This window comes from Ascaphus truei, chromosome 8 (genome assembly GCF_040206685.1).
Source record: "Ascaphus truei isolate aAscTru1 chromosome 8, aAscTru1.hap1, whole genome shotgun sequence".
In the NCBI taxonomy this organism is placed as follows: Eukaryota; Metazoa; Chordata; class Amphibia; order Anura; family Ascaphidae; genus Ascaphus; species Ascaphus truei.
The window spans coordinates 36,364,408-36,377,662 of record NC_134490.1 but is presented as its reverse complement, the minus strand read 5'-3'; the positions used below and the strand labels follow the sequence as shown (position 1 = coordinate 36,377,662).

The 13,255-nt window shown below is 47.2% G+C and overlaps 2 protein-coding genes across 2 annotated transcripts; one reads left to right on the top strand and one right to left on the bottom strand.

Annotated features, from left to right (window-relative positions):
- Window positions 1–72: 72 nt before the first annotated feature.
- Window positions 73–3,045, top strand: NDUFS7 (NADH:ubiquinone oxidoreductase core subunit S7; the record flags this gene model as incomplete). Its single annotated transcript, XM_075613028.1, is given in 7 exon segments — window positions 73–146; window positions 682–799; window positions 1,052–1,231; window positions 1,824–1,870; window positions 2,043–2,131; window positions 2,713–2,756; window positions 2,758–3,045. Coding segments are annotated over 7 exon segments (606 nt in total), but the record flags the coding sequence as incomplete, so codon positions are not given.
- Window positions 3,046–5,475: 2,430 nt separating this feature from the next.
- Window positions 5,476–9,593, bottom strand: GAMT (guanidinoacetate N-methyltransferase). The gene is made up of 6 exons (XM_075611438.1): window positions 9,372–9,593; window positions 8,244–8,389; window positions 6,794–6,857; window positions 6,650–6,717; window positions 6,154–6,264; window positions 5,476–5,914 (listed from the first exon to the last, which is right to left on the bottom strand). Exons 1-6 carry the CDS (start codon window positions 9,544–9,546, stop codon window positions 5,774–5,776), a joined length of 705 nt encoding a protein of 234 aa, XP_075467553.1. The 5' UTR covers window positions 9,547–9,593; the 3' UTR covers window positions 5,476–5,773.
- Between the last annotated feature and the right edge of the window lie 3,662 nt (window positions 9,594–13,255).

The window sequence follows — 13,255 nt, the reverse complement described above, 5'->3', positions numbered from 1 at the left end:
GAAGTTTCCTCCCTGGCTACTCTCCTTCCTCCTGCTTTAGCGCTCTTCTGTTCTTCTTAATGAGATTTCCTTCCCCAGACCTGGTTTCTGGCTGCTCTCCACACACGTGCCCTGCAGCCAACGGTCGAGGCTGAAAATGTCACCAGGTAAGTGGCACCTGTGATACGTTCTCACAGAATCCCTGAATGAGGCTGAGGGAAAGCGGGTGCTTTCCCTGGCCTTGGTTAGCGCGCCGTCCGGGGGGCGGGCCAGTGACGTCACGGAGCTGGTTCGCCCTCATTGGGCGAACCACTCACGTGACCGGCCCTGCGCTCCCATGGGCGCGAAAATTTTAAATTTTCATAAGACTTACGCTTCCGCACGCTTGCGTAAGCGAGCCCCTGCTAAAGCCGCTCTCATTGCGGCTGCAGGGGCTCACTGCCGAGCAACAGCGCGCCTCAGTGCGCTGACCATGCCCGAGGCCTAATAGAGTTGTCTGTCCCTCTTATCCCACCTCTTATCCCACCTCTTATCCCACCATTGACATTCACCTTCAATGTGCAGGACCGTCTACCATTTACCTCTGCTATAATAATCTTTACGAATGTCTCGTCATTAATATTGTGAGGACCTAACTCCTGCAGGATACTGGGTGTATAGAGAATAGGGCTAATGTGTTGTATCCTCACATTGGTCCCTCAGCTCTTTCCTGGTTCGGCAGAAGAGCAGCGCTGTCACAGCACAGAACACGGCTCTGCCCAGCAACCGAGGGGAGTACATCGTCACCAAGCTGGACGAGCTGGTGAACTGGGCGCGCAGGGTAAGTTCTGGCGGGTCCTCTCCAGGAAACGGGCAGCACTGGCCCAATTCTTGGTTACTGGTGTAAGGCCTGATCCCCAGGTCTGCGCTGCATCTCTATGCTCCTTGAATATTTTATAGACCTAGTTTGTTACCCAGTGTTCCCTGTATATAGCACAGCACAACACAAGTAAACCTTGGTTGAAGCAGGAGCCTGTGTGTCCGAGACCTGCCTCTGAGTAATATGAGGGACCTGCCACTCGTTTGTCCACAGAGTTCCCTCTGGCCCATGACCTTCGGCCTGGCGTGCTGCGCGGTAGAGATGATGCACATGGCAGCTCCTCGCTATGACATGGACAGGTTCGGGGTGGTTTTCCGTGCCAGTCCCCGGCAGTCGGATGTGATGATCGTGGCTGGAACCCTCACTAATAAGATGGCCCCCGCGCTCAGGAAGGTGAGGCTGGAAGCCAATTCCTATGTGAATTGCTCACTACAGGCCCGTGTGATGCGACAGATACAGAGTCGCAAACCGCAGAATCGCTAAGCATCAAAGCAGCACAAAGTCAGGAAGCACCCAGTGTACATGACACCGCAGCTCACCCCGCAGGGCAGGGAATAGAGATTTCAACGAAGTATCAATCATTTCTGAGTGAGAGCTAGGAGCTTTTTTTTATTCCCTGGATATTTCCTTTATACCTTGTTACTGAGCAGAGGAACAGGCTTCTCCTGCTCCCTGTTGTGAGTACAGTATGATATCTTGACAAAGGTTGAGGTTGGGATCAAAAGGTAGATCCTCTCACGGTACATGAACATCTTTGATTTATCAAGACCTCTTGAGTGCTGTTTTTCCCTAATATACAATTCCTGACACGCAAGTACAATATAATACATTTTATTTAACTGTGACTATTCCTGTTATTTGTGCATGTGGTTCCACCTTCCTCCCCACCGTGACACAAACAAGTTATAGTCTTAGAGGTGTAATGGAGCGAATGGTTTGGGGTCTGAACCCAAAGTGACTGACACAAACATTTTGCCTCCTGCAGGTGTATGACCAGATGCCAGAGCCACGTTACGTAGTCTCCATGGGCAGGTGAGTTCCTGGCTGCTTGTGTGCAGGACTGTGTCTCTGCCTGTGTGACCCGCCGCTGTCTGTTCCTGCCACTGCCTGTGTGACCCGGCTCTGCCTTCCTTGTCTCTCTGCCTGTGACACGACCCCTCCTAACTCTGCCTGTGTGACCCGGTTCACTTTGCTTGTCCCACAGCTGTGCTAACGGAGGAGGTTACTATCATTACTCCTACTCAGTGGTCAGAGGATGTGACAGAATTGTCCCAGTCGATATCTATGTCCCAGGTAATATATAAGTGACAAGCAGGAGAGAAGTCATCTGCAGCACAGCTAATTAGCTGGCAGCCACTCAAACTGTAGAAGGAGCTGCCTTGTGTTTGTCACTGGTCTGTGAAGTGGGTGTCTTTGTCCCTGCTCTGTGTGACCTTGGATAAGTCGCTGTTAGCTTAGTCTTTGGGTGCCTCTTATCAGACTGAGCAAATCTGTTGTCTCTGCGAAGGCTACTCTAATCCCCCACCTCCCAAATATACTTGGCGTATCTGTGTTGTCTGCACATGCTCCATGTGCCTCTCCCATTATACAGATAAAATAAAGATATACAGCGACTGCTGGGTTTTACTGCATAGAATCAGCAGAACTACATTTACGTTTTGGGGCCATAGCCCCTTCCTCAGACAATAAACCACCCGTTATAGAGTATCATGTCTGCACAGTTTCCCTGAGCCTGCCCCATTATATGGAGTGTATATATATGTTGTCTGCACAGTTTCCCTGAGCCTGTCCCATTATACTGAGTATATGTTGTCTGCGCAAGCTCCCTGTGCCACTCACATTGTACTGTGCTTGCCCTTACTGTGTTCCTGCAGGCTGCCCCCCCACTGCAGAGGCTCTCTTGTATGGGATCCTGCAGCTTGCAGAAGAAGATTAAACGAGAGAAGAGATTGCGCATCTGGTACCGGAAATAAACGGCAGGTGGGATTCCCGAGAATGCTGTGTGTGTATTTATAAAGCACTGACACTTCACCGTGTATCCTCTGCTCGTTCTCCTGTAGTCTGAGCCTGAGATATTGTGTTAATTCCTTTTATTTGCGTACGGGGGAATCTTGCTTTGCAGCCTCTGATGGCCCTGAAGGGGTTACAGACTTATCCCTCTTAGAACCTGTACATTTAAACCAATAAATGGGCCTGTTTGTGGAGAAGGCTGAATGTTTTCCTTTTTCTGTCTGACCTCCCCCTCCCATCCCCCTCTCTGCACACCTGGGAGAGCTCACAGGCTTCTTATCATGGGAGAAGGAATGTATCCCGCAGAGTGGAGCTGGGAATCTGCAGAACTCAGAGCACACGCCACAAAGACTGTCTAATAATGGAAAGAAAGTCTTAATATAAAAGCAACGGAACTAAGAGAGGTGGAGTGGGTGGGGGGGGGAGAGAAGAGCAGACAATGTTAGGGAGGCCTATCTCATCCGTGTGTCACTCCCCTGCTCAATGCTGTAGTGGAATAGAAAGTGCACAAAGAGATTTGAACAGAAGGTGGTGTTTGCTCCAGCGCTTCGTTAATCTTATTCCTGCTGAGTGCTCATTAATGAGTCTTGTGGAAGCTCTGTCTGTGTCACAGGGTTGATCTCTTATTGTTCCAGTCACATTGATTGCTGTTACATACTTGTGACGGGAGCTTTGTGACAGGCTAGAAATAATACACCACCAAAATATAAAACTGGGTTGAACTGGACGAGGCTTAGATATGATAAAATATCATTTATTCCTTGAAAAAGGTGAACATACGAGATATACAAAAAACAGACAAAATATGACACTTACTTAAATGTTTGGACAAGAAAAGCCATCAGGATACGGGATGGGCCATTTCTTCCATAATTCAGGTTCAGATGTTGACATCACAGCAATACATGAAGACATTTGTGTAAGGGTTAACACTGGGTTATATACCATTTCAAACCCATCTCTTAACCCTAGATGCCGAGGTGGCTAGAAAAAATCTCTTTGAAGCCGATTTTGGCTTCCATTGTAAGTGTGAAGTATCACACTTAAAAACACTCAGTTCCTTGGTTCCTGCCCCCAGTATAAACAATTAGGGCAGTTACCTTACTTACTGGCACGCGAGACATATTAATACATTCCGTCACGCATGACGCTCCCAATGAGACTAAATATTACCGTGTAATACTAAAATGAAGAGAGATATTAATATCTGGCTCTTAGTACCGGCTAGACATCAGGTGTCTGTAATCCTTATGTGCGAATCAGTCCCACGAATACACATATGTAGCTTTTAGCACGTTCAGCCGAGGACATCTCATAATATTCTTATATTTAATAAGGTCACTCATTCTGTAGCCCCACTCCTAAATCGGGCGTTTGACCAGTCTACCAAATGGGGTGTCTGGCAGGATACTATGGTTTGTAAGTGTGAGTTATAACACTCACAAACCACTCCAGCTTCCTGCAAACAGGTAGAGTGGCTGAGCCTTTGATCAGGGGGCTGCTTCCTAAACATTTGGTCGCATTCCTTAGTAGGCAGGCATCTTTGAGGGTAACTTAAACAAAGGGCTATAAGCACTATTCAACTATTAACCCTTGCCCTCCCGGATGGATCCCAGTGTTTGTGTGGTGCAGTCACTGGAACAGAAACAATACATTTTTACAGGGGAATAAACCGTTGGATGGCTGAAGCAAGGCAAAACCACATTACTGGACCCCAGTCCAGTTAATCCCTTGCTTCCCAGGTGAGAGTAGAGGGTGGCCAAATGGGGTGTAACCCCTTTAATCCCGGGCCAAATCCCCTCTCTCGACAATACTGTACACACATTTCTGCCTCTGGCCTTATTGCTTGTAATGTTAGACCACGAGAGACACTCACTGAAGTCTCAGGAGATATGACAGTGACATGCAGGCAGCAGAAAACATGACTCCTGGGTCTTTTAGTTAATCAAAGCACAGAATCTACAGAGAAATATGCAGCCTGTTTGATACAGGGACAGGAAGGAGAGTTCTGCTAGTGATATTTAGTAGTAAATTCGAGGTTGCAGTGGAGTAAATAGCTCAGATATTTGTCAACTCCCCACAAAACTTGCCCCCTTCTCCTTTCTTTCCAACTAGACTTATCCTGTGAGATTCAGACTCAAATTCTGCTGATAAAAGGCTTCTGTTACACCCGTTACCCTTCTCTCCCGCGGTGACACTGCTTTGCATCTTGTGCTGTTTGCAAGCTGTACACTGGTACATTTTGGTTGAGACAAATTTCTACTTATGTCCAGACAAAATATAACAAATGTATTGTGAAAACTTAGGTGCAATTGTTAGTCAATCAGTAAAGACAAAACACTTCAGTGAAGCCAAGTTCTACTGGCTGAGGGTGTGTGCGAGATGTGGGCTCCAAGACGCACAGACTTTACCACCTCACGAGACACAGGCCACTTACAGTAAGATAAGAGTTAGAAGTGATGAGGGATCTTGTGCGCAGAGGAATGAATGGAAATGTTTTTATTGAGCCCTAATCAGGGTTGAATACTTGCAATATATGTAATTTACATCTCTCTGTAACCCCATTGTACCGCGCTGCAGAATATGTTGGCGTTTTACAAATAAATGATCATTATACAATAAGGAAGCACAGTCTTTATATCTTTATTTAGTGATATCGAACCAAACAATTCACGTAACCTCATTGTCCGCCACCTGCAGTGCGTTGCTCTGCCTATTATAGATCTATTGCTCTGCAATAGGTTACAGGCCTCTGCCAGCAAAGGGTTAGCAGACGTATAAAAAGGCACATGTAGTTCCTCGAGTCCTAGCCATATGTTGTGATTGATGCAGCCGCTGCTGCTTCGAGGGGGAAGCCAGCGTCTGCACCTATCAGTGACACCAACCGCCTGCTGTGCAAGATGTGGGTCTCCCAGACACCGCTGCTCAAACTTTGATAATGAAGGGTGTGATCATCTTAGGGAAGGCGTAATATCTGCAGTCCTCAGGGGGAATCAGGTCCATGACGCTGGTGCTGATATTCTCACTTTTGAACCCGGCTTCCAGCAGGTGAGGAGTCTGTGTCTCCTGAAACGGGAGCTGCATGTTAGAGCGGGTCATTCGGACAGGACCCAGACAGTGTAGCTCTGAGTGACAATAGTAAAGGGGATGCAGGCGATTAGGCCTAGTTTTGCAGAGGACTACTGAAAACAGAAAGGTGAGTGCAGGTGCTCTTGGTGTAGCAGGAGTATGGGAAGTAAGTTTTGGCGTGGGGAAGGGAGAGCAGGTTACTCATGGTGAAGGGGGGTTCTGCAGTGACCTCTTACCTGGAACATTTTCTCTATGTCGTTGTACTTTGCTTTGAGTAGCTCTCCCCAGGACGTCAAGTTGCAGTATGTGAGGATTCCTCCAGGTTTGAGCAGGCGGTAACCATGAGCCTGTGGAAATAAACAAGAGATCACTGAGACAGTTATATCTCCGAGCCTCAACTCCCAGAGTCTGGGACCTGAATATTAGAACTCTGAAAAACTGACATTGTGCAGAGGAGCAGCTGAGCCACAAGAACAAAAACTGGGTCCAAATCTCAGTATCAGCTTCCTGTGCCTCAGCTACCAAGTGTTAGATTCTAATAGTCTCTGGGCAGCGACTGCGACTATGTGCAGCGCTGTGTACACTATCTGCAATTCAGGAGAACCAATATTATTATAACAAGTTCTAACAGCGAGTGATTTACCATGTACAGTATACTTTTTTGCTTTCACGGATATTGCATTATTAACCCCCATCAGGGCACCAGTGTCTGTATGACGAATAGGATGTTACCTTGATGAAGTTGAACTGATGCGTGTGCCAGGTGTCCTCAGACAGAGGGTATGTGTCATATAGGATCCCTGTGCAGAAAGAGCAGCGTAAGCAGGTGGGCTACATAAAGTGGGGGGCACATCACACAGCGCTTAGTCCTCTTACCGTCAAAGTGTCCATCTGGTAATGTCGGCACCACATCCTCCCATAGCCCCTTGATGGGCACGATCTGCAGAGGAGAAGCAGAGTCAAAACCAGAACCAGCTGAGCAGCTTCTGTGCCCACTGACCCCCACTCCAGAACTAGTGCCCACTGACCCCCACCCCAGAATCAGCGCTGTGCCCACTGACCACCCCAGAACCAGCGCCTGTGCCCCCTGATCCCCACCACAGAACCAGCGCCTGTGCCCACTGACACCCACCCCAGAACCAGTGCCTGTGCCCACTGAGCCTCACCCCAGAACCAGCGCCTGTGCCCACTGAGCGTCACCCCACAACCAGCGCCTGTGCCCACAGCCTCACCCCAGAACCAGCGCCTGTGCCCAGTGAGCCTCACCCCAGAACCAGTGCCTGTGCCCCCTGACCCCCACCCCAGAACCAGCGCCCCCTGACCCCCACCCCAGAACCAGCGCCTGTGCCCACTGACACCCACCCCAGAACCAGTGCCTGTGCCCACTGAGCCTCACCCCAGAACCAGTGCCTGTGCCCACTGAGCCTCACCCCAGAACCAGCACCTGTGCCCTCTGACCCCCACCCCAGAACCAGCGCCCCCTGACCCCCACCCCAGCACCTGTGCCCAGTGACACCCACCCCAGAACCAGCGCCTGTGCCCACTGACCCCCACCCCAGAACCAGCACCTGTGCACACTGACACCCACCCCAGAACCAGCGCCTGTGCCCACTGACACCCACCCCAGAACCAGTGCCTGTGCCCACTGAGCCTCACCCCAGAACCAGCGCCTGTGCCCACTGAGCCTCACCCCAGAACCAGCACCTGTGCCCACTGAGCCTCACCCCAGAACCAGCGCCTGTGCCCACTGAGCCTCACCCCAGAACCAGCGCCTGTGCCCACTGAGCCTCACCCCAGAACAAGTGCCTGTGTTTACTGACCCCCAGAACCAGCGCCCACTGACCCCACCAGAGCCACCTTCACCATGGAATAGGAGCCACATTCAATAATGTCAATATTAATTTAATGGTCATTTAAATATAGCTGCACTCAGCAGCTGCAAAACAGGGATACAAATGCTCCAACATCTTAGAGTAACATACTTCAGTCTATATAATTGGAGACCTTTGAGTAAATGCCCCTGATAAACACCACTGTACCCCCCTTTCATCACACCCACTAACCCTCCCTGGACCGCTCTGGGACTCCAAATGCAACTAAACCCGAGTAACAGGCGGTGAGCTCTGTGGGTTAGAGATCAGCTCTCCCCCCTGCACTGTGCATTTCTTTGTGTTCGCTCACGGTGCAGCACTTTTCAAGCACAATTCTCAGAACCACCGGGTTTACAATCTAATGCTTGGTGCATAGGACACAGTGACAAGGATCCGACACCAGGAATTGATCTGAATTTGCCCACGTCTGGTATGACTGGTGTCTCTCACGTCACCTTGTGTGGTTGCTTCTTGGCCCATTCCTGCAGCCGTTCAAAGACGCCGTCGTTACACTCCACAATCCAGTGCTCCTGTATGTTATACTCCTCCACTTTACTGGCTGCTATGGCCATGCCGAAGCCAATCTCCAGCACGCGACCCCCTGCAGAGAGAGGGGATAGAGAACATCAACAGCAGAATCTAGGGACCTGCATTCTGTCTGACTCGTTATATATTAGTGACGTCACACACAATTATTCTGAACCCCCCCTATAAAATAAGCTTCGGACATATTTTGGTCCCTGTATAAACCCTGCTCAGAAGGGGCACATGGGATTCAGAGCAGAATAAAATCCAGGCGACCCCATGACAGCCCCATAAATGGAGTCAGCAGAAATAAGTAACTTCAGAGCCAAGGAGGAGCTAAAAAAAGAGCAAGAGGGAGAAATGAGGGTTACAGTCCCAACTTTGCCCCCTCCTCCCCTCTACCAGCCACACCTCCCACCACCACGCAGCTGTCACTAAATGTGACACTGCATGAGGCTATTCTGAGCCACACATACCAACTTCACAGACCAGATCCATACAACACACGTGCAGCTCTTCACATAGCAGCGTGCCCGGCACTCTATATATAATATCACTCGCTCACACACACTATGGGAATATAAATGTTATAATATATACAGGTATCTCTGGCTGCTGCATCCATGTGTACACAAGGTGTAAATTCGTTGCAGGTGGTGATACCTTTTAGCGGACCAACATTACACTCCGTTATAGACGAGATTATAGTACAGGGCTTTCCAAACCTCATAGGTTTCTTCTTCATGTGTACTTCAAGTGGTGTGTATGTATATTTGTAGCTCCCTGCAGTATTCGAGAATATATCGTTGTATTTAAAAAAAATAATATATAGAGTTAACAGACTGGGTGCAAGCTGCAAAAATAGTGATATTGTATAACGAATGGAGAAGTACAGACTCCAGGTCTTAATCAGAAAATTAAAAAAAAGATTATGAACGTTTCGGAGTTTTGTCTGCACTTCTTCATATATCTCAAATATATATATATATATATAGTCCCAAATGTATACACACACACGTATGTACTGTGTATATAGGTGTCCCTGCAGTACTGTATACCTCTGCTTGACGCTGCCCCTGCCAGGCTGTGCATGTACGGTGTCTCCCACCTCTCCATCACAGGCTTGCCCATGATCTGTAGGTGAGTGTCCGTCTCATCGTATCCCGCGGCCGCATCCTTCCAGGCGGCGTGACAGCTCTCCCCCTCCGCGAAGATCCGATCCGAGGAGGACATGGCGAGGAAAGACTGGAGACCGGGCACCGGGAAAAGGACGGAGGGGGCATCGCAGCTGGGGTATAAGGGTCAGGGCAGAGGGCGTGGCTGGTAAAATGAGGGGGCGGGGCCAACGAGCACATAGTAGTGGTGAGGGAGTTGCCAGGAGAGGGGCGGAGTTTGAGAGTGCATGAGTGAAATGCCAGGAGAGAGGCGGGGCCTGAAGCTGATGGCTGGAGAAAGGTACGTGGGAGCTTTACGGGGCAAATGTGGAGGGGCGTATCAATCGTGGAGGGGTGTATCAATCGTGGAGGGGCGTATCAATCGTGGAGGGGCGTATCAATCGTGGAGGGGCGTATCAATCGTGGAGGGGCGTATCAATCGGGGGGGGGGGAGTCAAATATACACGGGAGGGACAACAGAGAGGGGAGGGGCCACAGGACAGGGAGGAGCTATGTCTGGAAGGGGACATGTATTATTACGTGTGGAAGGGGACATGTATTATCATATGTGTGGGAGGAGACATGTATTATTACATGTGTGGAAGGGGACATGTATTATCATATGTGTGGGAGGAGACATGTAAATAAATAAATATGCGTGGGAGGAGACATGTATTATTACATGTGTGGAAGGGGACATGTATTATCATATGTGTGGGAGGAGACATGTATTATCTCATATGTGTGGGAGGAGACATGTATTGTCACATGTGTAGAAGAGGACTTGTGTACTTTGTGGCCCTGCGCTATAATAACAGATGGGCCAATATAATTACATGCAGAGTGATATAATAACATGCAGAGCGATATAATAACACGCAGAGAGATATAATAACATGCAGATCGATATAATAACATGCAGATCGATATAATAACACGCAGAGAGATATAATAACACGCAGAGAGATATAATAACACGCAGAGAGATATAATAACACGCAGAGAGATATAATAACACATAGAGAGATATAATAACATGCAAAGCGATATAATAACATGCAGAGCGATATAATATCACGCAGAGCAATATAATAACACGCAGAGAGATATAATAACATGCAGAGCAATGTAATAACAGAGCGATTAAAATTTTGTGCAGAGAGATAATTATTAGGATTCCAAACACGTTCCCCTGCACAGGACCCCACCCGCATCTTCGCTCTGCACTTTGCTCCTGAACACATCACCTCCTGGATGGATTTTCTGCTGACAACGGGAGCTTTGATCTGACTAGTATTGTCACATTCCAGGTTTAACCCTGCCTGTGCTAGGCACAATGTGAAGGAGGAGGGAGTCTGACTGCAAATAGTTTGGAAGCACGAATTGTCACCCTTTCACTTTAGAGCAATATAAGAACAGGCAAAGAGATATAATAAAATGCAGATATGTAATAGCAGACGGAGAGCTATAATAGCATACAGAGTGATATAGTAACACGCATAGTGAAATAACACGCAGAGTGATATACTAGCATGCAGAGCAATATAATAAGATGCAGAACGATATAATAACATGGAGAACGGTATAATAACATGCAGTGATATAATAAGCAGCAAAGGATGAGAAATGAATCTCTGTATGGTGCTTCTAAATCCAGCATTGAACAATGATGGCAATATAGCCTAGGAGTCCGGGGTATAGTAGGTCAATGAAAAAATATGTATATATGTGACAGGGTATATAGCTCACCATATAAAGCCCAACATGGACAGAAAAAGTGTAACCACCCTCAAAATGAAATCACATGGAAGCCCTTATATAAAGGGTCTCCCAGTGCAATCACTATATAGAGGGATGGTATCCTGAACCATAGGCTGGAGCCCTGCAAATACCCTATGGTCACAGTCACAATATTCAGAAATAAGAGTAAATAACTCACATTGTAAACCCCTTCTGCTCCATGAAAGCGTGCATCCGTCCCGTTTTGTAGATAAAGTATGCGTGGAAAGATGGTGGAGCACTGCAAAAAATAGGGCTGGAGGCAGATCAGTGAAAAATAAAATGCTTTAATGGAAATGCATGGTAGCAAAAGCTACATTAAAAGGGTCCTCTAACGCGTTTCGCGCTTTAGTAGCGCTTTAGACTCAAAAAGACTCTTTGATAAAGCGCTACTAAAGCGCGAAACGCGTTAGAGGACCCTTTTAATGTAGCTTTTGCTACCATGCATTTCCATTAAAGCATTTTATTTTTCACTGATCTGCCTCCAGCCCTATTTTTTGCAGTGCTCCACCATCTTTCCACGCAGTGATATAATAACATGCAGTGATATAATAACACGCAGAGCGATATAATAACATGCATATAATATAATAGGATGCAGTGATATAATATAATAACATGCAGAGTGATATAATAAGATGTTGAGTAATAAAATAACACGCAGAGCAATACAATCAATTTAGAGTGATACTATATCACTGAGTATTTATAATCTGACAGAATATACAAATTACTTGAGTATTTATGAATTAAAGGCTGACCACAGAAATTATATTTACCCTCCAACTACCTCGCCTAGTTATGCTGGCATATTGGATTTATGATGGCAGATTAGGGTAAGGGTTAGGCTGTCATATCAGGTTTAGGCTGTAATTATAAGGATTAGGCTGGCATGTTAGGGTAAAGGTTAGGTTGAACAAAATGAATTATTTATTCTTCTGCCTGTTAAATAAGGCTTAACAAGTCCCTTATTTATCTGGCTGCCAGCAAAATAAAACTGAACAAATGCCTTTATATACCCGGTTCGCCAGGGAAAATAGCCTCTACCCAAACTCATAACTCAGAAGAGTAACATTAAAAAACATCCTACTCTATTTGATGACACTCACGTAATTATATTAAGTTATTACATTTAATTAAATCACTATTTTATATTAACTTTAATTCGTTGTATATTTACACTCATTAGTATTTATTGATTCACATTTTGTTGTATATTTAAAATCAGGCTGATTTCAAATATGCCCCAAAATGTGTGTTATATGACTTTGTATAGTAATATTCATGAGTTTTTTGATTGTATGATTTCATCTGTAAAAATCTATCGGCCAAATCGGAACACAGTGTAACGGATGCTCGCCACAAACGGGACGGAACCGTGTGGCTGAGGTGAGGATATATAAACAGCGACCTGTAGCCACGAAGCCGCGTCCAGATTTTAAGGAAACGAAATGGGTCTGTTTCATGAGCAATCCACCATCAGAATTATGGTCATTCCCATGGATGGGGGTAGGTGCACGATGAAGTCCATGGATGATCTGGAAAAGGAAGAGGTCGGAGGAGACCCGCCAGACGACTCCTAGGAGACTTGGGCCGGGTGCACACAGGGCATGCTGTAACGACGGTCCCACAAATCTCAGGCCACCAAAATGTCAGCTCCTTGAGTTCTGTACTCCTCCTCACACTCAGGTGCCCGGCGCACCTGGAGTTGTGACCTCATTTGGGAACTCCTTGATGGAAGTGTGGCGACACGTTGAGCCAACCAACCAGGAAGACAATGCCACCCGGGATCCGAGACTGATCGCGAACGATGTTCTCCAAGGCATCGAAGGTGGCTGCCACAATAGTCCGGGAAGCAGGCAGTATAGGTTCTGTGTGATCCTCAGCTATGTCGTCCATCAGGAATTGGCGGAAGAGAGTGTCCGCTTTTACATTCTTTGAACTGGGAATGTAGGAGATGACGAAATTGAAGCGCAAAAAGAAAATGGACCATCTGGCGTGCCGAGATC